At 40.0% G+C, this 26,725-nt stretch overlaps 1 protein-coding gene across 1 annotated transcript in view; it reads left to right on the plus strand.

Annotated features, from left to right (window-relative positions):
* The window catches only part of CMC1 (C-X9-C motif containing 1), an 82,304-nt gene that overhangs the window by 17,965 nt on the left and 37,614 nt on the right, over positions 1 to 26,725 (plus strand). The window contains exon 2 of the mRNA XM_018067031.1: positions 4,705 to 4,794. Within this exon, the coding sequence (XP_017922520.1) occupies positions 4,705 to 4,794 (90 nt within the window). The remainder of the gene's footprint in view (positions 1 to 4,704; positions 4,795 to 26,725) is intronic.

Below are 26,725 nucleotides of genomic sequence, written 5' to 3' on the forward strand. Positions count from 1 at the left end.
TGAAACTAAAGAATAAAATAGCTTACTGTGTTTACCCTTTCTGTTGCCCTTTCTTCATTCCTGTTGTTCTGAGCTTCCTTTTGTTAATGTTTCCTTCCTGTATGAATAACTTCCTCCAGCCCTTCTTTTAGAATAGGTCTGCTGGCAGGAAATTACCATAGCTTCTTTTCATGTGAGTTGTCTTTGTCTTCATTGCTGAAGAATATTTTCACTGGTTATAGAATTCTTGATTGACAGTGCTTTTCTTTTAGTACCTGAAAATACTATGCCACTTCCTTCTGGCTTCTTTGGTTTCTGATGAGAAATGCTTTGTCTTTTGAATTTTTGTTCCCCTGTATTTCTGATACTTTGATGAGTTTTCTTTCTCATTTTCAGAAGTATAAGTGTGGTTTGTCTGGGGGTGTATTTCTTTGGGTTTTCAACTGTTGTATTGGATTGATAGGGTTCTGTCTTTTCACTAATTTGGAAAACTTCCAGTCATTGTTTCTTCAAATATTTTTTCAGCCTTGCAACTGTTCTTTCCTCTTTATGAGACTGTGGTAAAATCAATGTTAATTTTTTTTTGGTCTTCCAGGTTCTTGAACCTCAGTTCATTTTTTAAAAAGCCATTTTCTATTTTATAGCTTGGGAAATTACTGAATTATCTTCTGGTCCTCTGACTTTTATGTCGTTTCCATTAGATTTTTGTATGTTAATGTTGTGTCTGGAAACCTTGCTAAACTCACTTACTAGCTTTAGTAACTTTTTATAGATTTCATTGGATTTTCTATATAGATGATCATATGACCTTCGATTAACTATGGTTTTATTTCTTTCTTTTCAATCTAGAAGCCTTTTATTTTTCTTGCCTAATTACACTGACTAAAACACCCAGTGTAACACTTAATAGAAGTGGTAAGAGCAGCCTTCTTTGGCTCACTCCATTTTAGGGGAGCCATTCAGTATTTCAGCATTAAATGCAATGTCAGCCGTGTGTTTTTTCTATAAATGCCATTTATCATGTTGAGGAAGTTCCCTTCGTTTCCTACTTTATGGCGGTTTAAATTAGGATTGGATATTGGATTTTTGTCAAATGTGTTTTCTGTGTCTGTTGTGATAACTATGTTTTTTAATATGATGAATTACACTTTTTCATTTTTTGAATATTAAATAAATCTTGCAGTCCTGGGATAAACCCCACCTGGTCATGAAGTGTTACCCTTCTTATAATCGCTGGATTCAGTTTGCTCATCTTTGTTAAGATTTTTACATTAGTATTCATGATGGCATATTGGGCTGTAGGTTTCTTATAATGTCTGTGTCTGATTTTGGTATCACGGTAATGCTGGCTTCAGAGCAGTTTTCTGAAGGAGTTTATGTGGAACTGATACTATGTCTTCTTTAAGTGTTTGATCACATTCACTAGTAAGGGCTCTCTGGATCTGGAATTCTTTTGTGAAAAAACTTTTGATTACAGATTCAATTTCTTTAATAGGTATGGGGCTGTACTGATTATATGTCCTTATGAGTTGCTACTGCTGCTAAGTTGCTTCAGTCGTGTCCGACTCTGTGCGACCCCATAGATGGCGGCCCACCAGGCTCCCTCATCCCTGGGATTCTCCAGGCAAGAACACTGGAGTGGGTTGCCATCTCCTTCTCCAGTGCATGAAAGTGAAAAGTGAAAGTAAAGTCACTTAGTCGTGCCCAACTCTTGGTTTGGTAATTTGTGTTTTTCAAGTAATTTGTCTACTTCATCTTTGTTGTCAAATTTGTTGGCCTACATTTACAAGTTAAATACATTATTATTATATAAAAGGTGTATCATTTCTGATGTTTGTGACCTCTCTTTTCCTGGCTAGGTTGTTTATCAATTTTGATAATCTTTTCAAAGAACCAGTTTTGGTTTCATTGCTTTTTTCCATCATTTTGCTTGTTTGGTCATTTTGTTTTCCATTTCATTGATTTATGGTTTGATCTTTATTATTTCTTTTCTTGTGTTTCTTTGATTCTTTTTCCGATTTCTCAAGGCAGGAGCTTAAGTCATTGATTTAAAGACCATCCTTTTTCCAGTGTAGACTTTCAGTGCTACAGGTTTCTCTATCAGTACTGTTTTAGTGCATCACACAAATTTTGATGTGTTACGTTTTCTTTCATTTACAAAAACTTTCTAATTTCCCTTTTCATTTCTGCTTAGACCCATGGATTATTTAGAAGTGTGTTGTTTAGTTTCCAGAGGCTTGGAGATTTTCAAGAGATCTTTCTGTTACTGATATCTACCTTAATCACACTGGTGTCAGGACACATACTTTGTATGATTTGAATTCTCTTACTTAGATTTGTTTCATAGCCCATTCTGTAGTTTATCTTGGCTAAATATTCAGCTGTTATTGAGTGGAATATTCTGTAAATGTTACTTGGGTCAAGTTAGTTGTTGATGTTACAGGTTTATTTAACATGTATATTTAAATGTGTGTTTGCTAATATGCTTCACATTTGTACCTCACAGATTCGTTTCTTTTGATCAAAGTATGTTCTCTATTACTTCTTGGGGCAAATTTTGTTTTACAAAGAAGGTTACGCCAGTATCTTCCATCTGTCAAGCTCTGTGTGATGTAGCCCTGTCTCTGCTGGGAATAGGCTGAGCTGAAATCCACAGAAGGTAGCAGAAATGCGGCTGACGGCCCCCACGACAGGCTCGGAGAGAAGGCTGCTCTGCTTTCCCTTGGTTTTCTTGGGCTGCTTGCTTCTGCTCATCACCTCCCTGCTGTGTCCTGTGGAGGTGATTTGGTTTCTCTTCCTCACTGAACCTGCCCTCAGTCTTCCTAGCTCACGTGTCAAGATATATATGTGAGGAAAGAAGTCTTGGAGTAAACCCTCCAGGCCCAGCTTTTGTGGGTTTTGAAGTCAGAGCCTGCGGCTGGAGTCTCCCGGGTGAGCGCCAGACGCAGAGGCAGAGAGGAAGCAGTCCTGCTCCACCTACCTGGACGCCTGCCTGCGGGCTCCCTGTGCACCCAGAAGGGTGTTTGTTCTGTATTCACATTGGATTAGCAGCTTGGTGGGTCTCACTGTTACAAAGATCATTTCTTTTTCAGTAAGATTGAAAGAGATAAGCTTTTCAGTTCCTACATATCTGAAAATACGTATTTTCCTCCCATTTTTAAAGTCTTCATTGACTTTGTTACAGTATTGCTTCTGTTGCATGCTTTGGTTTTTTGGTCACACAGCATGTAGGGTCTTAGCTCCCCAACCAGGGATCGAACTCTCACCTTTCACATTGGAAGGCAATGTCTTAACCACTGGACCACCAAAGAGCCTTGAAGTTATTTCACCATCATTTTCTTGCATCCACATCTTGCTTATGAAACTTGATGTGAATCTGGTTCTTGTTTCTCTGTGTGTGGGGTGATATTTTTTTTCCTTTTGAAGCTTTTAAGATTTTTGAGCTTCAGACTTTCATCAGTGAGGTGATCTATGATTTGTTTTTGTCTGAGGGCTCATATCTTTTTATTTGCCTCAGTACATTGATTATATTTATTTGAAAGTCTTATTTCCTGTACTCTTTAACTGTCTTCGGAGTTGTTTGCTTCTTGATTCATTGTGGTGGGCTTCTCCCTTTCACTGTGTTTTCCTTATCAAATTTAGATGATTCTTGGCTATTTGGTTGTTGCTGATTTTATTTGCTTTTTGAGATGATGCCCCCTTACCGTAACTGCAAATGCTGTATCACTTCATAGCTACATCCAGAGGATGTTGGGGACCAGGAAAGGTTTAGGAGTTCCTGGTCTTAAGTGTCACTAGATACGTACTGAGAAACTTCCTCATCTTTTGGAGATAAGTGCCTGTATTTGCTTATTTTACCCAGTCTGAAGGCAGCAAGAGTGACCTACTTTGACTCCTGCTGTGGTTATTTCGACCACTGATACTTTCTCTAGGGACGTCTCCTCTCTGTTTCTGTTGCTTCAGAGTGTGGGGCATGCTTCCCACTTTTGGCATCCGTTTTTTCCTGGGAAAAAACTCTGAGGATAAGCTTGCCTCCTTTAATCTGATCCCATCCACCTTTTGCCTTTCGGAATTTCTGATCATGTGGATGCCGGGAGAATACTCACCTCTTTGGGTTTTAGGGCTCTCTGGGAATTCGAGGAGCAGCTGGGGGGAGTCTGGAGCAGGAGCCCAGGCCTCCGTGTTCATCTGACTGTGGTAGTTGTGTCTGAGACACACAGAAACCTCCTGTGCTTGGTTCTCCTTTGCCAAGGTAGTTCTACTTTTTCTTCTTCTGCCAGCTCTTTCTTAAGGTGCTCATTGTTAGCTGGAGGAACTACTTATATATGTTTCGTAATCTTGAATCTCTTCATCTATCCTTGAGTCTCAGTGTTGATAAAAATTCTCTTCTTATGGATTGTATGAATTAAAAAATGATAATGCTTTAGTCTATGACTTTAATTGTGTCAAGACTACATGGAATATGTCACCAAATAAAAGTGTTACAATGTAGTTTGCAGAAAGTTTTAAGAAGATGTTACCTATATCCCTCATGTTTTTTTCTGCTGTATTTAAAACAATGTTTAATGATTTTCAGTGACTTAATTACAGCTTCATGAGATTATAGAAGAGTTACTTTTTAATACATTTGCATAGGCTTTTATTTTAAATAAACCAGTGCTTATTTTTCACCTAAACAGGTTGTTTACTTGAGACTTTATTAAATGAAGATTTTTTTTTTTTCAGAGCAGCATCTCAGACATGTCGAAAAAGATGTTTTGATCCCTAAAATAATGAGAGAAAAGGCCCGAGAGAGATGTTCTGAACAAGTTCAAGGTAAGATTCAAATATTCATATAAAGATCAAATACGTTTTTTATAATATGATCTGAATTTAATCCTTAGCCTCAGAATGAAATAGTCAGTGAATTAATATGTATGAATTGGTTCTCACCCTTTCACTAAGATACCAGTATTTCAGCTTTCAGAACTTACAGGCGGCATTCATTTACAATTTAAAAATATTCTCCCAAATTCCCAGGAAAGAACATTTTTTCCCCCAGATGTACAGTTATAGAGAAAAAACTTGCATTTGTATTTTGGAGAAACAAGTTATTCTGGTGATTTTAATAGGGAAGGAAGAAATGTCAAATGTAATATATACCTGTGTCTCCTCTATCAACATATTAATACAGGAATAAATTCTGAGATGATTTCTTTGGCATCGTTGCTGTTATTGAATTATGAATGGAATCGCAGTGGTAAATACAGTGAATCTTTTAAAAAATTTTTCTAAATTTTACAATTCTAAGTGGAAGGTATTTATGTAAATGCATGTACCAGGCACCCACATATGCCTGTGTTTGGAAAATAGTTTTTACCATGAAGTATTCCTGTATTCTATAAATCTAGAGATATATTGTTGATTAACATGCAATATTATGGTGAAAAATATAAACAAAGGCATGGAAGGTGAAACCTGAGGCCTTAAATGATGGGTAATTAGAAAAGCAGATGGCAGTATTACTGTGGAAATGTCCTGTAGTAGCAGTCTACCTCTTGGAATGGCCACGTCAGAGAAGCAGTGGCAAAATCTTGCAGACGCGGACTTTCCCCCGGCTGCACGTTTCCCCTCTCCCGGTGGCCTTTGATGAGGGACCATAGTTACGCCAGGGGGTGCTGACTGACTGCAGTTCCGCTCATGTGTGTCAGCAGGAAGCCAGGCTGTATGAGCTGTCATCTGGGGACTCTGTCAGGAGCATTTGGGTGTCAGGCACATTCTTGTCCCTTAGATGCTGTCTCCTTAGAGAATAACCTCTGGGACTGATGGATAAAGACAATGAAAGAGTAGTTCCTCAGAATCAACACTGTGCGATGATCATTTCTTTTTCGTAAATGAGTTATTATGAGCTATTCCCATTTTAAATCCATCTATAAACTAGGTTTGAGTTAAATCCATCTGTAAATAAGTGTATTAGTAAATTATCAGCAATTTATCAGCATCATTTGGTGGTCTTGCTTTCATTGTGAATTAGTTGTCTGACTGGAGCCCCTCCCCTGCCCCAACCCCCAGATCCAGGAGAAGTTGCTCTGCTGGCACCTGCAGTGCGATTCAGCACACACTTGGCGGTGGGCCGTCATGCCCATGGTCTCAAGAAGTAATCTTCCATCCACCTCACAGAACTTTTGAAAATACAGATCCTGATTCTGGTGATGGAGGAGAAAACTTAGAAATGGATAATAAAATTATAGGGTTCACTTTTTACTACCAGGAAAATTGTTCACTTATTACTAAGTGCATTGGTTCAAAATTATAAACATTAGTTGTACTTATTCTGTTTTGTGGGTCTGCTCTGGTATTCAGCTGGTGAAGAATTTGCCTGCAGTTCAGGAGACCCCGGTTTGATCCCTGGGTCAGGAAGATCCCCTGGAGCACGGCATGCAACCTGCTCTTGTGTTCTTGCCTGGAGAGCCCCATGGACAGAGGAGCCTGGCAGGGCGCACTTCATGGGATTGCAAAGAATCAGACAGGACTGAGTGACTTTATTCTTTCGTAACATTCTTCACGTTATTCTCTTTTGTAACACGTTATTCTGATGCTTAGATGAAAGAAAGCTAAGCAACTCAGTTACAGACTGTTTACTCTCATGATTCAGATGATGGTCGAGTTTGGGTTTCAGAACTACCTTTGCTTTGCTCTTGGACAATGAAACTTTGTTTTTGGCCTTTGAAATGAAAGAACTAGAGTATAACTTTAAAAGGTTTATTTGTGTTACGCGCCTACTACTTTGTAATGGTACAGAAAAAATATTTAATTTTGCTTCTTTATCAAAACTTAGTTGCTCGCAGTGTTAATGTTAAGGTTTTCTTTCTTTTTTTATTTAATATACTTAAAATCCTTTGAAGACTGAAAGCACCTTGAAATTTGAGGTTCATTTGAGTTATTTCAATGCATTTATCCCTAATAGAACATGTTATAACAAATGATCTCTGAGTATTTGGACTTCTATAATACTATATTGATTTTTTTTTCCTTTTAGGCCATATGGTCCAAAACGGTATTTTAGAATCTAAAATTGATTATTTTATTAAGAATGATCTTGCTGTTTAACCAGGTGAATTAGGAGAGCGCATACACTGGCATTGCTCAGGCAGGAGCAAAACAGCTCTATTTAAACTGAACAAAAAGGCACAGTGTAGAATCAGGAGACTCCCATTGTGGTTTATTTACTATATATAGCCTTTGTTTTATTGCGTAATTATAGGATTCTATATAAAAGCACTATGCATCCTAATTGTATAGTTCTCAGATAAAGATACAGGAATTCTAATAAATGATCTGACTTTCTGCTGAATGCCTGAAACATGATTATGTCAGAAAGCTTTTCTGTTTGATATATTTTTTTTTCCCCTATGTCATTTCAACCCGGCTGATCATAAGAATTGGGTCAGGCTGCCAGCAACTTAGGTTTGTGAAGGGAATGGAACAGCTTTTCCAGTGACAAAGAGAAATGAAATCACTTTCAATGAAAAAAAAAGAGATGCCTCATTATAGTCAGCAACAGCAGTTATTGACAGCTACACTTCCTATTAACAAGGAGCATTTAACTAAGAGTTTGGCTGTTGGATCTTTGGACTTGATCTAATTTGCCAGCATTAATTAGTTTCTTTTGAGCACAGACACTTGGTGCTCACAGCTATAGATTTGCAGGGCTAATTAGGATAGAAAATTGAACAGAATGGGGTAAGGCATTAACCTTCAACCATTACCAGCTGGGACACTGATAAAGACCACAGGGTCCAAATGCTCCTATTGATGTGAAGAGCACCCTAATGAATATCAATTTCAGCCAGGTTGCTATATTCTTACTAGTTCTCTCTTCATTATAAGTTTTAACCCGCTTTCCCGATCCCTTCATTATCTGTGTCTGCACTACTGGGTTTTACTCTATGTAGGTTCAGTCTGTGTTGCACACTTCACCTTCTGTTTAAACACAATTAAAATTTGTCTTAAGTAGTGGATAATGTTTAGAATGTTCCATGGTTACATCCCCTATTGCTTCTAAAATTTGACTTTTGCCTATAATTACATGATTCTGATTCTATAGTTCATTATTTATAAAGTCATGGTAACTTCACCATTGCCATGTAATGAAAATTATAACCTGAAACAAGAAAATCTCAGCTTTGGGGTAATAATTAAGCAGTGTTTGTATTAAACTGGGGTCAACCTGAGAATCTTTGTCTTTGTGAAATAGATACACTTCTTTGTTTCTTTTTGAAGAGAAAAAGAATGCACATCACCTTTTCCCTTAGAACTTAGTTTTGATTCGATGAGTAAAGATGGCTTGACTTGATGATTAATACAGAATTGAGAATCCCAGTCTTACTGTTATCATTTCACAAGATGATAGGCTGTATTGGTAGAGCATACATCAAAAGAAAGGCATTTGCACAGTTCCTTTAAATAGAGAAACTCAGCTTCATAATGTTCTTCTTTTGCCAGTAGAGAAGCATGGGTAGCAGTGAACAGAGCCACTGAAATAAATGGACAAAGCAACGGCGAGGGCTAAGTGTGCTGGAGACGGACAGAAGGGAAGCTCCTGGACGCTGGTCTCTGCCTGTCTCCCCACTGTGCCCCCACCTCCCAAAGGCCGAAACAGAAATCCCCTTCTACCAAGTGTGGTGGTGGAAGCGCTGCTTTTTCTTGAATCTGCGATGTACCAGCTTGTGGTGTCTTCAGTTCAGTTCAGCTCAGTCGCTCAGTCGTGTCCAACTCTTTGCGACCTCATGAATCGCAGCACCCCAGGCCTCCCTGTCCATCACCATCTCCCCAAGTTCATTCAGACTCACGTCCATCGAGTCAGTGATGCCATCCAGCCATTTCATCCTCTGTTGTCCCCTTCTCCTCCTGCCTGCAATCCCTCCCAGCATCAGAGTCTTTTCCAGTGAGTCAACTCTTCGCATGAGGTGGCCAAAGTACTGGAGTTTTAGCTTTAGCATCATTCCTTCCAAAGAAATCCCAGGGTTGATCTCCTTCAGAATGGACTGGTTGGATCTCCTTGCAGTCCAAGGGACTCTCAAGAGTCTTCTCCAACACCACAGTTCAAAAGCATCAATTCTTCGGTGCTCAGCCTTCTTCACAGTCCAACTCTCACATCCATACATGACCACTGGAAAAATCATAGCCTTGACTAGACAGACCTTTGTTGGCAAAGTAATGTCTCTGCTTTTGACTATGCTACCTAGGTTGGTCATAACTTTTCTTCCAAGGAGTAAGCGTCTTTTAATTTAATGGCTGCAGTCACCATCAGTGATTTTGGAGCCCCCAAAATAAAAAGTCTGACACTGTTTCCACTGTTTCCCCATCTATTTCCCATGAAGTGATGGGGCCAGATGCCATGATCTTTGTTTTCTGAATGTTGAGCGTTAAGCCAACTTTTTCACTCTCCTCTTTCACTTTCGTCAAGAGGCTTTTTAGTTCCTCTTCACTTTCTGCCATAAGGCTGGTGTCATCTGCGTATCTGAGGTGATTGATATTTCTCCTGGCAATCTTGATTCCAGCTTGTGCTTCTTCCAGCCCAGCGTTTCTCATGATGTACTCTGCATAGAAGTTAAATAAGCAGGGTGGCAAATATACAGCCTTGACATGTCTTAGGAGGATGGTTTGATGACCTCTGGGAGTTACTTTTCCCTGTGTGACTTTTTCCACACATTTGACTCTTCACTAATTTCATGATTTATATTTTCTATGTTAGTAATATTTTTAAGAATATTATTTGTCATATATATTGGTAAAGTATACATTCTGTTATTTTTTTTAGAATAGAGCCTTCATAAGAAGGAGAGTCACTGAATTGCTATGTTTTATAAAAATTCATTGTATTTCTTTGCTCTTTTGAAATGCATAATTAGCATTTTATAATAATGTCTCTGTTGACTAAGGAAGTTTGCCTTAAAAATAGTGTGTGCGTGTGCTAAGTTGCTTCAGTCATGTCTGACTCTTTGTGATTTTGTAGCCCACCAGGCTCCTCTGTCCATGGGATTCTCCAGCAAGAATACTGGAGTGGTAGCCATGCCCTCCTCCAGGGGACCTCCCTACCCAGGGGTCAAGCCTGTGTCTCTTATGTCTCTTGCACTGGCAGGCGGGCTTTTCTAGCGCCACCTGGGAAGCAAGAACCTTGTCTTGCTTTTGCCGTGACAGATCAGGACCAGTAAAGGCCTTGACTCAGCGGCGGCCTGGCGCTCTCGTTACCCTGGGTATGCTCTCCTCCTCTCTGACTGTCTTCATCCCTTGCACCTTCTGTTCCGGTATTTCAGTGTTTCTTTTGTCAGTGTTTTTTTGTGGCTGTCTTTTTCATCTGTTGGCCAATAGGTAGCATTGGTTCCAAAGGAATTGTAACAAGTTTAAGGACATGGGTTTTTTATTTGACACATCACAGAACTGTTGTTAAATAACACAGAACCTTGATAAAAATGCCTGTCCTTTTTATCAGTCACATACAACTGAAATATGTTGCATTTTACTAAATTCCAAAGGTAGATGAATTAACAAAAGAAGAACTTCAAATTAAGAATGCTTAGGATATCCCTCAGGGACTTTGCAGGCAGAGAACTATCAAGGCATCATTAAAACTGATCGGAGGGCTACAGACTATAAATGGCCAAAGTAATCAGTCTTTCCAACTCTGTTACTTGAACCTGCCCCAAGTTGCCTACTGGTTGTTGAATTGTACCTGCATTATCGCATGATGTTTCTGCCATGTAACTGGTTCACCAGTGTTGACTCATGCTGAAATGGAGATGCAGCTCACCTTCAGACAGGCTTGGGTCAATTAGGAGGACGAGACATAAAAATCGTCATGTGTGATGACTGTCTGTCATGTTTAAGAGTATGTTATGTGGTCTAAGGAGCATAAAGGGATTTAAGGCCCAAGTCCTCTCTTTTCGACCTTCCTTGGGTGTGTCAGGTTCCTGAGACCACCCTGGGCTTAGTACTTTCCTACAAAGACTCATTGTCCTCAGCACGCAGTCATGCTCACAGCTACGGTTTATTACAGCACAACCAGCCCAGGGAAAAGGCACGTGGGGTGAAGGTTAGAGGAGACCAGGCGCAAGCTTCCTCGAGGTCTTACTCAGTAGAGCCAGTCAACTTGAGCGCTAACTCTTCTGTGGTCAAATTGTGGGCACATGTGAAGTGTTGTCTCTGGGGAGACTCACCAGAGGCTCAGGGAGTTGGTGATATGGCAGTTTCTGCATAGCGTGTACTGAACTTTCAGACTCCCAGAAGGAAAGCAGGTGTGGAGCGCAAACCACACGCCTTACCCAGATGGTCAGAGCGCAGGGAGCGGCTCTTACCAGTTAGGGAATAGTGTGAGTGCTCCCCAAATCCAGGTTCTGACCCAGCTCAGGGTCAGCCTTGGAAGCAGCGCAGTGTCAGGCCTGCCACGGTAACTCTTTCTTGCACACGGACACAGTAAAGTTATTATGTTTAATAACTGTGTTACAGTTATTTTTTGGTCATACCATGTGGCGTGCGGGATCTTTAGTTCCCCAGCCGTGGATGGAAACCACTCCCTCTGCTGTGGAAGCGCAGAGTTTTAACCACTGGGCCACCAGACAAGTCCCTGTATTTAGTAACTTTCTGTGTGTGTGTGTGTGTGTGTGTGTGTGTGTGTGTTAGTCGCTCAGTCGTGCCCGACTCTGCGACCCCATGGACTGCAATCCACCAGGTTCCCCTGTCCATGAGATTTTCCAGGCAAGGATACTGGAGTGGGTTGCCATAATACTTAAATAATCATGTTTAACTACAGTTATTATGTGTGCCTGTTGGGCTTGATGCCATGCCAGTGGCATCATGGGTAGTAGACCTCTGTCAGTCACAAATCCAGCTGAATGCTTTTTAAAACAAGTGAGCACAGTGTTTGATGATCATGACTCATTGACTGAGTGGTTCTTGGTCACACTCATTAATTCACACTTCTCTTGTTGGACTCATGATTGTCTTGACTTATGATGGTTTCTGAATAATGGCAATTTTATAATATAATTATGTATACTTGGAAATCAGTACTCTGGAATAATATGGCCAGTTCTTATTTCACAAAGAAAGGTTCAGTGTATTTGTTTTAGGAGTTAAGCTAAATCTTTGAATGACTCAGTTAGCAGGGAATATTGTTAGGGCAGATGAATTTAGTATTTTTTTCTTTTTCTTTTGGATGCACCCTGCAACATGTAACATATTAGCTTCCCTACAGGGATCAAACCTGCACCTGCTCAGTGGAAGGGGAGATTCCTAACCACTGGATCACCAGTGAAGTGCTGAATTTAGTATTTTAACAACTGATTATCCAACTTATCTCCAAAAGTTTAAGAGTGAAAAGTCTACATTTTGAACACAAAGCCAAAAAATTACAGTGCTTGGAACTTAGAAATATTGTTAAAATAAGTAAATATTATTAATATAAACTATGAGTTATAGCTGTTTCTGTCAGTACTTAATTAACAAGTTTGTGTTACTTTCCTAGATTTCTTAGCTGTTCAACTTTCAGATATTTTGCCATAATAGACTTAAATCCTATCATCTTATGTGCAGTTAATCCAGACTTAACTGTAGTCTTTAAACAGTTCCATGCCTTGTTTATAAAATCCGAATATGAGATCACACTTTGTTGAAGCTACCTGATGATTTTGAGTTGTGATTGCGATTCTTTCCAGATAATCAGGGACTGATACTCACAGCCAGTTATATTTTGGCTAGATGCATTCTCATAGGAATCTTACATGTCCGTGGAAAAATTTTTGGCTTGTACAAAACTCTGGAATATGTTAAATTGATAGATGTAGAACTATTTAAAATATAACCAGGTTTTTTGGGGATGGTCTAGATTTGCAGCCCATCCTAAAGGAAATCAGTCCTGAATATTCATTGGAAGGACTGATGCTGAAGCTGAAATTCCAATCCTTTGGCCACCTGATGCAAAGAACTGGCTCATTTGAAAAGACACTGATGCTGGGAAAGATTGAAGGCAGAGGAGAAGGGGACTACAGAGAATGAGATGGTTGGATGGCATCACTGACTGGAAGGACATGAGTTTGAGTAAACTCTGGGAGTTGGTGATGGACAGGGAGGCCTAGCGTGCTGCAGTCCATGGGGTTGCAAAGAGTTGGACACGACCGAGTGACTGAACTGAACTGAACTGATAATATATAAAACAGATAAACACAGTACTTTTTGGTTTTATTACAAGTTATTAATTTCATTACATTTAAGGAGTCAATATGTGAAAACAGTGTTGTGGTATTTCCATGAAGCAAATCTGAACTCAGATGTTATGGAGTACAGTTGCAGCCTAGTGGGTATTTCCCAGTTCATTTTTATGGTTCACTCTTTTGTGGGATGCAAATGTAGACTAAATCCTAAATCACATAAAGAAGAAGTTCTAAATAGAAATGATTTCTTATAATTTACACAAAGAATTGTTCAATTAAGTAGATATAATAGAAGTTTTGTTCTGAGGCTCAGAAACAAGTTTATCTGGCATCATATTTTAATATATTGTCTCCAAAGTGTTATATACTATTTGCATATATTTTAGTGTTTGTCAACTTTTACATGACTAAGATATATTTTTACAAAGCAAAACAGAATTTTCAGATGCCCTTTAGCACTTGAATGGGCCCTTAGGTTTATATGGAACATAGTCATTCAAAAGTGTTTACTGAGTATTTCCAACGTGCTCCTCACCATTATATGAACAGTCAATAAAACAGACAAAAATATTTACGCTTATAATTCTTAGATTTCAGTGAAGGAACGTGATGAATACCTTAAGTTATTGTAAGAAAATATAAGTGATCTAGAGAGTAATGAAGTTGGGTTAGAGCAGTGAGGATGCCGATGTTAGATGAGGCTGCAGTTTTTAGTAGGTGGTCAGTTGTAGGTTGCACCAAGAAGGTGACATTTGGACAGAATTCTTGTAGGAGGTAAAAAGGTGAGACATACAAATATCTCTGGGAGGAGCATTGTGAACAGAGCACATTGGAAGAAGCAGACGCAGTGGGTGTGACTGGCATGTTGGAGGGGGTGCTAGAAAGGTCCTTGTGGTTACGGTGGGAAGTGAGAGTTCAGGAGGGTGACGAGTGCAGGATCAGGGTCTTGAGAGCACTGAGGAGCCAAATGAAAGGATGTGATGACTTAGAGCAGTGGCGGGAAGGTGGGTCTGATGGGCGAAGTGCCGCACCACTCCCTGCTGCATTCGGAGTAGATGGGTCAGGGCGAGGGCTAAGCGGGGGCCAGGTGAGGGATGTGCGTGTGATGGTCCAGCTGACGAGGTGGTGGAGCAGCGGGTGGTACCAGTGAGCAGACCTGGGGTGTCTTTGCAGACAGGGTTGAGAGAGACCTGTGGTTAACAGAGATGGGAAACCTGCATGTCGAGAAGTTTTATGATTTTATTTCAGCTTCTGGCGATTTGAAGCCACTATATTGGACAGTGGTGAAAATTCATCACTCTTTTCAAGGGAAATGAATATTTACCCAGTTGTGGTGGGTCTGGATGTTTCTATTGTTTTTGTGTAAGTTCTTTTAGTATATGTTTGACACATGGTGTTGACTTAGTGATAAAAACTGACACTTTTATTGCCTGGTTTTAAGATGCCACCTGGACCACTTTCCTTCCAGAGTGAATCGTGACTGCACGGATGTGTTTACTCAGCACACTGTCTGTAGCACTGCTGGCTGGGTACCTGGACTCACGCCATAGTGAAGAAGCTGAATTGGCCATTCGTGTCACATGACATGTTGCCAAGGGTAGCGATTATGGCTCCTCTGTGCTGACTCTAGTAGTTTGTAAGTGTGCCCAGTATGGTGGTGCTGTGGGTGCCGGGAGTGGTGGGTTTTTTAGGTGATCAAACACTTTGTCTAGTGCTTGTCCTTTCAGCCTACATGCTAAATTTATTTGTAGTTACTGCTTTTTAGTTCTGGATCGTGTTTGCTGTGCTGTATACTATTTATCTCAGACTTCACCTAGATTGAAAAATTATTTTCTTCCAAGAGTGTAAGTAATTTTTATTATTCACTTCATTTTGTACACTTCCAATGCTGTTTTCTGTAGCACTCTTTTTTGGGGGTATAGCCCTACGTATGTAAAGTATAGACCATTTATTTACTCATTAAAAATGCAGTCATACTTACATGGTGTAGTAGTTTGGATTATGTGTTGAACTTAAATGTTTTATTTTTATAATTTAGAATTGATAGTATCTACTTTTTTGATGTTTAGTTTTTACTAAAATTGAAAGTCTTCTTGATTTTCATTACCCTAGTAATCTTATGAAAAATACACTCAAAATATTATGTGCTAATTAATGGTTGATTTTAGGAAGGATTGTTAGCAAATCTGAACATGTTTATTTATCATGCTAACTTTAAAAAAGCATGATGTAAAATTGTGTACATAGTTAAAGCCTAATTATAACAAAATGATAGATGCATATAGAAAAAAATACATTCAAAGTTTAATAAGTATATGGAAATGAGGGAAGGAAGAAGGTGGATTGTACGTTATTTCTTTTCCTATGTGTAGTTTTTTTTCATATTTTCCAGAGCTTTATGTTTTATGTTACTTTCTTGAAATAAACTTATGCCCTGCGTGTGCAAACTGTAAGTGTGTAGCTTGATGACGTATGGTGTAGTAGGCATGCCTGTGTCTCCACTGTTGAAGCCAAGAGACAGACGTGACCAGAAGTCACTTTCTCTGTCTTCCCTCCCAGTCACTGTCCTTCTCCTCTTCCCAGAAGGGAGCACAGATTAGGTTGCATGCGTTTTAGTGTAAATGGAGTCGTATGGTAAGTGTTCTTTTGCGCCTCGCTTCTTTCACTAAACTCTGCGAGACTCGCCCGTGTTCTTGCGTGTAGTGACAGTCCTTCACTTTCGCTGTCATGCGGGACCGTGATGTGGATGTGCTGTTCCTTCATTCTGCTGTGGTAGAGATTTAGGTCGTTCTTGGTTTTATGCAGATAACTCTCCTATAAACATTTTTGTTCACTTTCTTTGGTACTTGTGTACATGTATTTCTATTATTTATATACTTAGTAATGGGATTTCTGGGCCCTATAATGTACATGATAGACTTCCAAATAACTGGATGCACATACACTAAACTTTTATTTATTTTTTATTTATTTTTATTTTACTTTACTGTATTGGTTTTCCCATACATCAACATGAATCCGCCATGAGTTTACACATGTTCCCCATCCTGAACCCCGCCTCCTACCTCCCTCCCTGTACCATCTCTCTGGGTCATCCCAGTGCACCAGCCCCAAGCATCCTATATCCTGCATCAAACCTAGACTGGCGATTCATTTCTTATATGATATTATACATGTTTCAGTGCCATTTTCCCAAATCATCCCACCCTCTCCCTCTCCCACAGAGTCCAAAAGACTGTTCTATACGTCTGTGTCTCTTTTGCTGTCTTGCGTACAGGGTTATCGTTATCATCTTTCTACATTCCATATATACGTGTTAGTATACTGTATTGGTGTTTTTCCTTCTGGCTTACTTCACTCTGTATAATCGGCTCCAGTTTCATCCACCTCATTAGAACTGATTCAAATGTATTCTTTTTAATGGCTGAATAATACTCCATTGTGTATATGTACCACAGCTTTCTTATCCATTCATCTGCTGATGGATATCTAGGTTGCTTCCATGTCCTGGCTATTATAAACAGTGCTATGATGAACATTGGGGTACATGTGTCTCTTTCAATTCTTGTTTCATCGGTGTGTATGCCCAACAGTGGGATTGCTGGGTCATAAGGCAGTTCTATTTGCAGTTTTTAAAGGAATCTCCACACTGTTCTCCATAGTGGCTGTACTAGTTTGCATTCCCACCAACAGTGTAATAGGGTTCCCTTTTCTCCACACCCTCTCCAGCATTTATTGCTTGTAGAGAACAGCTAACACCTCTCCTACTCAAACTCTTCCAGAAAATTGCAGAGGAAGGTAAACTTCCAAACTCATTCTATGAGGCCACCATCACCCTAATACCAAAACCTGATAAAGGTGCCGCAAAAAAAGAAAACTACAGGCCAATATCACTGATGAACATAGATGCAGAAATCCTTAACAAAATTCTAGCAAACAGAATCCAACAACATATTAAAAAGATCATACACCATGACCAAGTGGGCTTTATCCCAGGGATGCAAGGATTCTTCAGTATCTGCAAATCAATCAATGTAATTCACCACATTAACAAATTGAAACATAAAAGCCATATGATTATCTCAATAGATGCAGAGAAAGCCTTTGACAAAATTCAACATCCATTTATGATAAAAACTCTCCAGAAAGCAGGAATAGAAGGAACATACCTCAACATAATAAAAGCTATATATGACAAGCCCACAGCAAACATTATCCTCAATGGTGAAAAATTGAAAGCATTTCCCCTAAAGTGAGGAACAAGACAAGGGTGCCCACTTACACCACTACTATTCAACATAGTTCTGGAAGTTTTGGCCACAGCAATCAGGGCAGAAAAAGAAATAAAAGGAACCCAAACTGGAAAAGAAGAAGTAAAACTCTCACTGTTTGCAGATGACATGATCCTCTACATAGAAAACCCTAAAGACTCCACCAGATAATTACTAGTGGTGTTGGAGAAGACTCTTGAGAGTCCCTTGGACTGCAAGGAGATCCAACCAATCCATTCTGAAGGAGATCAGCCCTGGGATTTCTTTGGAAGAAATGATGCTAAAGCTGAAACTCCAGTACTTTGGCCACCTCATGTGAAGAGCTGACTCACTGGAAAAGACTCTAATGCTGGGAGGGATTGGGGGCGGGAGGAGAAGGGAACGATAGAGGATGAGATGGCTGGATGGCATCACTGACTCGATGGACGTTAGTCTAAGTGAACTCCGGGAGATGGTCATGGACAGGGAGGCCTGGCGTGCTGCGATTCATGAGGTCGCAGAGTTGGACACGACTGAGCGACTGAACTGAACTGAATCAATGAATATAGTAAAGTTTCAGGATATAAAATCAACACACAGAAATCCCTTGCATTCCTGTACACTAATAATGAGAAAGTAGAAAAAGAAATTAAGGAAATAATTCCATTCACCATTGCAATGAAAATAATAAAATACTTAGGACTATATCTACCTGAAGAAACTAAAGACCTATATATAGAAAACTATAAAACACAGGTGAAAGAAATCAAAGAGGACACTAACAGATGGAGAAATATACCATGTTCATGGATCGGAAGAATCAATATAGTGAAAATGAGTATACTACCCAAAGCAATCTACAGATTTAATGCAATCCCTATCAAGCTACCAGTGGTATTTTTCATAGAGCTAGAACAAATAATTTCACAATTTGTGTGGAAATAGAAAAAAATCTCGAATAGCCAAAGCAATCTTGAGAAAGAAGAATGGAACTGGAGGAATCCACCTGCCTGACTTCAGGCTCTACTACAAAGCCACAGTCATCAAGACAGTATGGTACTGGCACAAAGACAGAAATATAGATCAATGGAACAAAATAGAAAGCCCAGAGATAAATCCACACACCTATGGACACCTTATCTTCTACAAAGGAGGCAAGAATATACAATGGATTAAAGACAATCTCTTTAAACAAGTGGTGCTGGGAAAACTGGTCAACCACTTGTAAAAGAATGAAACTAGAACACTTTCTAACACCATACACAAAAATAAACTCAAAATGGATTAAAGATCTAAATGTAAGACCAGAAACTATAAAACTCCTAGAGGAGAACATAGGCAAAACACTCTCTGACAGAAATCACAGCAGAATCCTCTATGACCCACCTCCCAGAATACTGGAAATACACCCAACTTTTAAAAACAATTCATGAAGAAATATGGGAGGAAGAGGGTGGATTATGGGTGGTTTTTAAGTTTTCATAGGTTGTTCTCCATAATGAACGTATATTTCTTAAAAAATAAACCTATAAAAACTCACCATATATTTTATAATACAGTAAAGCTATAAATATATAAAGAGTTAATTTTTCTTTATGTTCTATAAATGTATATAAAAACCATAAACTAGGAAAATATTTCTAACATATGTGACAAATATTTGATATCCTTAGTATATAAAGATGTACTGTCCATGAAGAATCAGTGAATATCCAGATGAAAAAAAATAAAAGCAGAGGACACAAAGTTTCTTTCTGATAGATATAAATTTCTAATAAAGTACATATTATTAAACATATTCTCACTTTCAGTGGGTTAATTGAAAACTACACCCAGTATGTAATTTGTGAACTTGATATGATTTAAAAATTCACAATGGAGACTTTTTGCTTCTGGCCTGGCCTAGTAGCTCTATCACACACATCCTTCTGTAGAAAACAGTATAAACTATGAACAGAATTTAAAGAGGACCACCTGAAGGCCTTGAAGGATAAACAAGAACAGATGGAATTCAAAGGGGAGTCACACGTTGATGTTTGACTGAGGGGAGCCTGCTGCTGCTGCTAAGTCACTTCAATCATGTCTGATTCTGTGTGACCCCATAGATGGCAGCCCACCAGGCTCCCCAGTCCCTGGGATTCTCCAGGCAAGAACACTGGAGTGGGTTGCCATTTCGTTCTCCAGTGCATGAAAGTGAAAAGTGAAAGTGAAGTCGCTCAGTCATGTCCGAATCTTAGCGACCCCATGGACTGCAGCCTAGCAGGCTCCTCCGTCCATGGGATTTTCCAGGGAAGAGTACTGGAGTGGGTTGCCATTGCCTTCTCCGGAAGGGAGGCTGAGACTGACCAAAACAAAAACACATTGGTCTTACTGATTTGAAGACTCAAACACAGGGTTTGGTATACCTGTAAGCCCTAAAAAGTTTGTGTTTGTACGTTGAGGAGAGGGGAAGAGTATAAATCCCAAGGATTGAGCCAGAGAAGAGGAGCTTCATACTCTGCGCATGAGCTACGGTTAGTCCTGAACTTCATGTGGGGCGCATTCCAAGCAGCTCAGTTAAGGCTAAAAGAACTGAGCCAAAATTCGAGCTCTACTCACTGTACATTGTTGGCGAGACGGGCTTCTGCAGTTTGAGTTCAGTGAAGAAAATTGATTATTTAAAGGAAAAAGGGAAAAAAAAATCTTGAGAGAGACAGAACAGGATCCACACTTTTTACATGATATCATTCACAATATTCATGATCAATGTGAAACTATTCAGTGTACACAGAAACAGGAAAATATGACGGATTCTTAAAAAAACCAGCAGAGGCGAACTCTAGGATTACTAAAATGTTGGAATTAGCAGACAAGGATTTTATCTCAGCTGTTAAAATTGTTTAAGAATGTAATGGAAAATATGGTTGCAATGAATAAAAAGAAAATCTTAACAGAATCTGAAACAAGAAAGACCCAAATCAAAATTCTAGAATGGAAATATCTGGTATAGAAAACCGTAGAATAAAAGTGGCAGAGGGAGTGATGAGTACAGCGATAGATCAGTAGAAATATTCAACCTTAAGAACAGAGAAAAGAAGATTAAACATGATGAACAGAATCTCAGGGACCTGTAGGAACATAAGGATGATATCCTTTCATAGGAATCGCCTGCTTACCAGAATGACTAAGATGAAAACACTGACAGCATTCACTAAACACAGACCTGCCCACTGACGCAGCAATGGTACCCAGAAGAAATGAAACACCTTTCATCCCTGTACAGTTAATACATGCAGTAGCTCATTCAGATAGCCCCAAACTGAAAACAACCCAGGTAGCTCTCAAAAGGAGAAAGGGTAGACTCTGGAGTACTTATGCAGTGGAGACTGTTCAACAGTAAAATGGAACATACTAGTGTTATGCACAGTAGCATAGACGAATCTCAAACTGTCCTTCTGAATGGAATATAAATATGAGAGTACGCACTCTTTAAAAATATTGTATACTAGAACAGGCAGCATTTGTATGCTGTTCTGGAACAAGTCCCACTAATCTAAATGATGAATTGCCAGTTTAAAAAATGAGCAAAGGACACAAAATTTCTTTCCAATTAATCACATATAAATTTCCGATAAAGTACATATTCAGTTCAGTTGCTCAGTCGTGTCCAACTCTCTGCGACCCCATGGACTGCAGCATGCCAGGCTTCCCTGTCCATCACTAACTCCTGGAGCCTACTCAAACTCATGTCCATCGAGTTGGTGTTGCCATCCAACCATCTCATCTCCTGTCATCCCCTTCTCTTTCCGCCTTCAATCTTTCCCAGCATCAGGGGCTTTTCCAATCAGTCAGTTCTTCACATCAGGTGGCCAAAGTATTGGAGTTTCAGGTTCAGCATCAGTGCTTCCAATGAATATTGAGGACTGATTTCCTTTAGGATGGCCTGGTTTGGTCTCCTTGCAGTCCAAGGGACTCTCAAGAGTCTTTTCCAACACCACAGTTCAAAAGCATCAATTCTTCAGCACTCAGCTTTCTTAATAGTCTAACTCTCATATCCATACATGACTACAGGAAAAGCTGTAGCTTTGACTAGATGGACCTTTGTCAGCAAAGTAATGTCTCTACTTTTTAATATGCTGTCTATGTTGGTCATAGCTTTTCTTCCAAGGAGCAAGCATCTTTTAATTTTGTGGCTGCAGTCACCATCTGCAGTGATTTTGGAGCCCCCCAAAATAAAGTCTGTCACTGTTTCCTTTGTTTCCTTATCTATTTGCCATGAAGTGATGGGACCAGATGCCATGATCTTCGTTTTCTAAATGTTGAGTTTTAAGCCAACTTTTTTACTCTCCTTTTTCGCTTTCGTCAACAGGCTCTTTAGTTCTTCTTTGCTTTTTGCCATAAGGGTGGTGTCATCTGCATCTATTTGAGATTATTGCTATTTCTCCCGGTAATCTTGATTCCAGCTTGTGCTTCATTCAGCCCGGCATTTTGCATTATGTAGCCTGCATATAAGTTAAATAAGCAGGGTGACAATACACAGCCTTGACGTACTCCTTTGCCGATTTGGAACCATTCTGTTGTTCCATGTCTGGTTATAAACTGTTGCTTCTTGGCCTGCATACAGATTTCTCAGAGGGCAGATAAGGTGGTCTGGTGTTCCCATCTCTTGAAGAATTTTCCACAGATTGTTGTGATTCACACAGTAAAAGGCTTTGGTGTAGTCAATAAATAGATACCAAGGGAAAACTTCATGCAAAGATGGACACAGTAAAGTACATATTATTAACCATATTATTAAGTATGCTCTCACTTTGAGTGTGTTAATTGCAAACCATACCCAGTATGTAACTAATAAACTTGATATGATTTCCAAATTCATAACACAGACCTAACTGCTAGGGGACAGGTTCTGATTAGCAAGGGACATTAAAGCAACATTCTGGAGTGATTTTTAATATTTTGTGCTTTGATTTGTGTTGCACAGGTGTATGCTTTTGTTGAGTACTGTATTTAAGATTTATTTATTTCACTATATATCCATGTCATCTACTAAAAAAAATATAGAACACTGATCATGCTCATCATGAAGTACGTGGTAAGAAAATGTATATGAGGTATAACGTCGGTGAGGCTTTGGAGAAGCAGTTTCTACACTGCTGGCTTAGAATATAGATCAGCATGATGTCAGCAAAAGAGTTGGTAAATATTTTAAAAAAATTAACAAAGATTCCTAAATATGGCTTCTCCACGTGTGTGAAAGCAATGATCAGAGATGTGCCATAGCGCTGGGTGTAATATGAAAGTCTGTCAAAAACTTTGACGTCAAGAGTTGATTGGTTATAAAGATTATGTTATCAGAAGTGATGATATACATATTGTGATCTTGTGGTCGTAATGATTCATTTTCGATATGAGAGACTGGCGTACTATGTAATTTCCATCCAGGGTTGCTGGTCTGCAGTGGTCAGCCCCTGCCCTGTGCCTCTCTCTCACTGGAGCACAGCCGTGTGCACTTTCTTGGGTATTACCTGTGGCCCCTCTCACGCTGCTGTAGTAGATTGGAGTAGTTGCAGCAGAGACAGTACTGCTCACAGAGCCTAAAATATTTGCCATAAACTTCTTTGCTGAAAAAATTTCCTGATCCCTTTGCGTGCATGCATGCAATTGTGTCCAGCTCTCTTTGACCTCAGGGACTGTAGCCCGCTAGGCTCCTCTGTCCATGGGATCATCCTCAGCAAGAACAGTGGAGTGGGTTGCCATTTGCTGCTCCCGGAGAGTCTTCCCAACCCAGGGATTGAACCTGCATCTCCTGCATTGAGAGATGGATTCTTTACCACTGTGTCACCTTGGAAGTACAATCCCTAGTTTTATTAGATAAAATTTTAAAAACTATAGAAGGCCTGGCCAAAAGTAACTAATTAATAAGCACAACACTTCGTGCATAAGTGTGACTGAGACCAAGTTGGTCTTTATCCTTACAGAGGTTAAGTATGGAAGGTGGGAGTTAGAAAATAAATGCTTAAACCGAAGTTATGACTAATGGTATGGAGAGAGAGAGCTGTGAAGACATGTTAACAGAAGTTGTTTCTAAGTATTGGGCATATTGGTGATTTTTAAAATTTGTCCTTTTTCAGAGTTTTCTAGGTTTCTGTTTCATTTGTCAATTATTTTTGTTTGGAGGGAAGTAAAGAAGATTGAGTCGATAACCAGACATTTGCTGCTTCAGAAATTTTTTAAACGTCAAGAAAATATTGCTCCTGATTTAAAGAATTTTAACAGCAATCTTATTAAATATTTGTTGAGTGCCTGTCACTTGGGCAGCATAGTGAGACGTGCTGAAGAGACTGGAAGTGAGACTTGCCTTAAGGACCTCTAGCCTGGCTGAGTGGCGGCCCAGGCACATGTGGAATAGAATTTTGCAGTTATAGTTTACAGTGAAATCGTGTGGATTAGTTTGGAAAAGCCCACGAGTCCTGCTGTAGTCGGGGGAGCCTCAGTGAAGACTGTGGGCTGGCACTGGCCCCGGAGTCACAGCTCCGGACTTGGGTGGGGCAGGACTTGGGTGGGGCAGGCCGGCTGGAAAGGCCCCTCAGGCCCCATACTCAGGACTGAGGCAGGGAGCTGAGAAAGGCCTGGCGTGTCCCTGAAACAGTAAGGAGACTGACCTTGGGAGAGCAGGGGTGCTCTGGGGAGGCTGATGGTAGATCAGAAGTGGGAATCGAGCCGAGCCTGACTTTGTAGCACCTTCAACACCTCAGGCAGAAGTGTAGACTTGGGTTCTAGTAAGAAATCAGAAGCATCCAAAGTGGCTCCTCCCCCTTCCATTGTCTTCCTCTCTCCCTTCCCAGGAGACTTTATCCAACGAAAAGTAGAGGACTAATTCTGCAACAGAATGCAAGACAAGCTGACAGGTTTCTAAAGTTTGCCTTTCTTCATTCTTTTGCAGCAAGAAGCTGTTTTTCATTCAAGTGACCATAGTGTGTGTTGCCAGAGCCTGGGGTCACCCCTGGGCCGCCCTGTTGCCCATCTGCGGTGGCAGGACCCCTTTTTGGTGTGCGTGAGGGGGGCGTTACTACGGCACAGGCTTCTGCACAGTCTCTTCCTCCTTCAGCTGTCCTTAGACTTGTATTATTCGTTATCTTTTCTAGAGAAATCGAGTCATCACATTTGTCAGATTTTAACATCTAATATTTTTAAGTCCCCAGAGCTAAAGAAAAACCTGTGGCCTAAGAATGGCTAAATAGCTAAAGAGCTTATCCTTTTATTGAGTAGCAATTGACTTCTACTTACATAATCCGAAAGTTCATATTGCCACGTTGCCAGTCTGCCTTTTTTTGTGTGTGTGTAATCAACATCCATAGTTTTATTCTGTACTGGAATATCATATACAAGTCCTTAGTTTCAAAATGCATAAATGCATAGTCTGTTTATATTGAGCTTTTTAATCCCGTTGATTCTGCATCATAACCTTATAACTGGTTTTAGTGATGACCAGACTCAAAAAACAGCACCAGTTTAACCCTGAATTTATGGTGTTAGACACCTTTCCTACTTTCCGTGTTAACTCTGAATGTTCTGGGTGCTCTGTGGCTGTAGCTGTTCTTAGTCTTCATGTGTCACGTTTCCTGAACCTTAATTTCCTTTGGTTCCATCATGGAGGCTCAGCCCCAAATTATGTAGACAAACCTTGCGCTTCTTTTCCAGAGTCTCAAAGATTCCTGGTAAACTCCTCTTAGGAAATGATAAATCCAAGTATTTTTTCGCAGTCTTCATTCTCAACCCCGTTTTATCCTATAACTTGCACGATTACCCCTCTCCCTCTTTCCCATTAGGAAAATTGCTCCCCTCGTGGCACGCAAACTTCCCCTTCCACAGTGGCCTTTCCTCTGTGTTCCATCAGCACGATCTTTGATTTGTCAGATTTCAGATCTTGACTCTAATCTCCGTGAGCAGAGATTGATTTGTGGTCATCTTAGATCCCTGAGTTCACAGGATGATGTCATGTGAGTGATTAGCTTACAGTTTTAGGGAGGACAGTAGCTCTGACATGAAGCTGTGGTCCTTACCCAGCCTGTGCCTGGCTGCTCGGTCCTCCCCACCCTGCTGGTGCTCCCCGTGCACAGGGATGCGGAGACACCCTCGATGCCCTGTTTGAGAGGACGGCCCCGCATCACGACATGTTTACACTCAAAAACTGTCTACAGATGGAATTACAGTGTTGTTCTAGTTAGCGAGTATGTATTATAGAGTATATATACAAGCATGAGAATTGGTCCTTTAAAAATCTTAATTTGGATTAAAGAACATACACATACGTGACTGATCGAGTTACTGCTCTAACCCTGCATATCAGCCAGGGAAATTCTCAGCTCATTTTTGTTCTGCTGCTGCTGCTGCTGCTGCTCCTAAGTCGCTTCAGTCGTGTCCGACTCTGTGCGACCCCATAGACGGCAGCCCACCAGGCTCCCCCATCCCTGGGATTCTCCAGGCAAGAACACTGGAGTGGTTTGCCATTTCCTTCTCCAATGCATGAAAGAGAAAAGTGAAAGTGAAGTCGTGTCTGACTCTTAGCGACCCCATGGACTGCAGCCCACCAGGCTCCTCCGTCCATGGGATTTTCCAGCAAGAGTACTGTTTGTTATGTTACTCTCATCATATATGTATATTAGACTCATATATGCCCCATTTTTGTGTTTCACTGAAAAAAAGGCTGAGTCAAAGATACCGCTGTTAAGTGTATAGGTTAGTGTCCTTGATAGCTAATACACTTTTCACATTGGTATACTATAACTCTTTTTTTCCGTGCCAGTATTTTGAGTGGGCCTGTTTGAATATCAAGACTTCTGCCTCACTGATGCAGACTCAGCTTAGATGGGCAGGCAGGAAACCCCTTTATGTTTTTGATCTTGAAGGAACATTGGTTTTCCTATAGGGTTATACGGGGACCTTTTTAGGGTTGTCATTGGATTGGATTCTTCACCTTTTTTCCCTGTACATTTTAACATACCATTTAATGAATGTAGTTATGCAGAACATTTATATTAAATAGGCTTGTTAAGTATGTCTTTCCTATCTGCTGCATGATTCCTGCTGAGAGTGTTAATATTCAAATATCCATCTATGATGTCAGTTATTCAGGAAGATGCCTAATAAGAATATACCATATTCTTCATCTTCGAATTATCACTGTTCAAGAATATATTCCATAATGATATTTTTCAGCCGTGGAATATCTCCATTTTCTTCTGTTTCCTTTTTGTTTTAAAGGAAAAGTTCCAAGGTTTAAGGAAACAGGTCATGGCGTCTATAAACTGGTTGGGAACTGAA

This window comes from Capra hircus, chromosome 22, assembly GCF_001704415.2.
Source record: "Capra hircus breed San Clemente chromosome 22, ASM170441v1, whole genome shotgun sequence".
NCBI lineage: Eukaryota > Metazoa > Chordata > Mammalia > Artiodactyla > Bovidae > Capra > Capra hircus.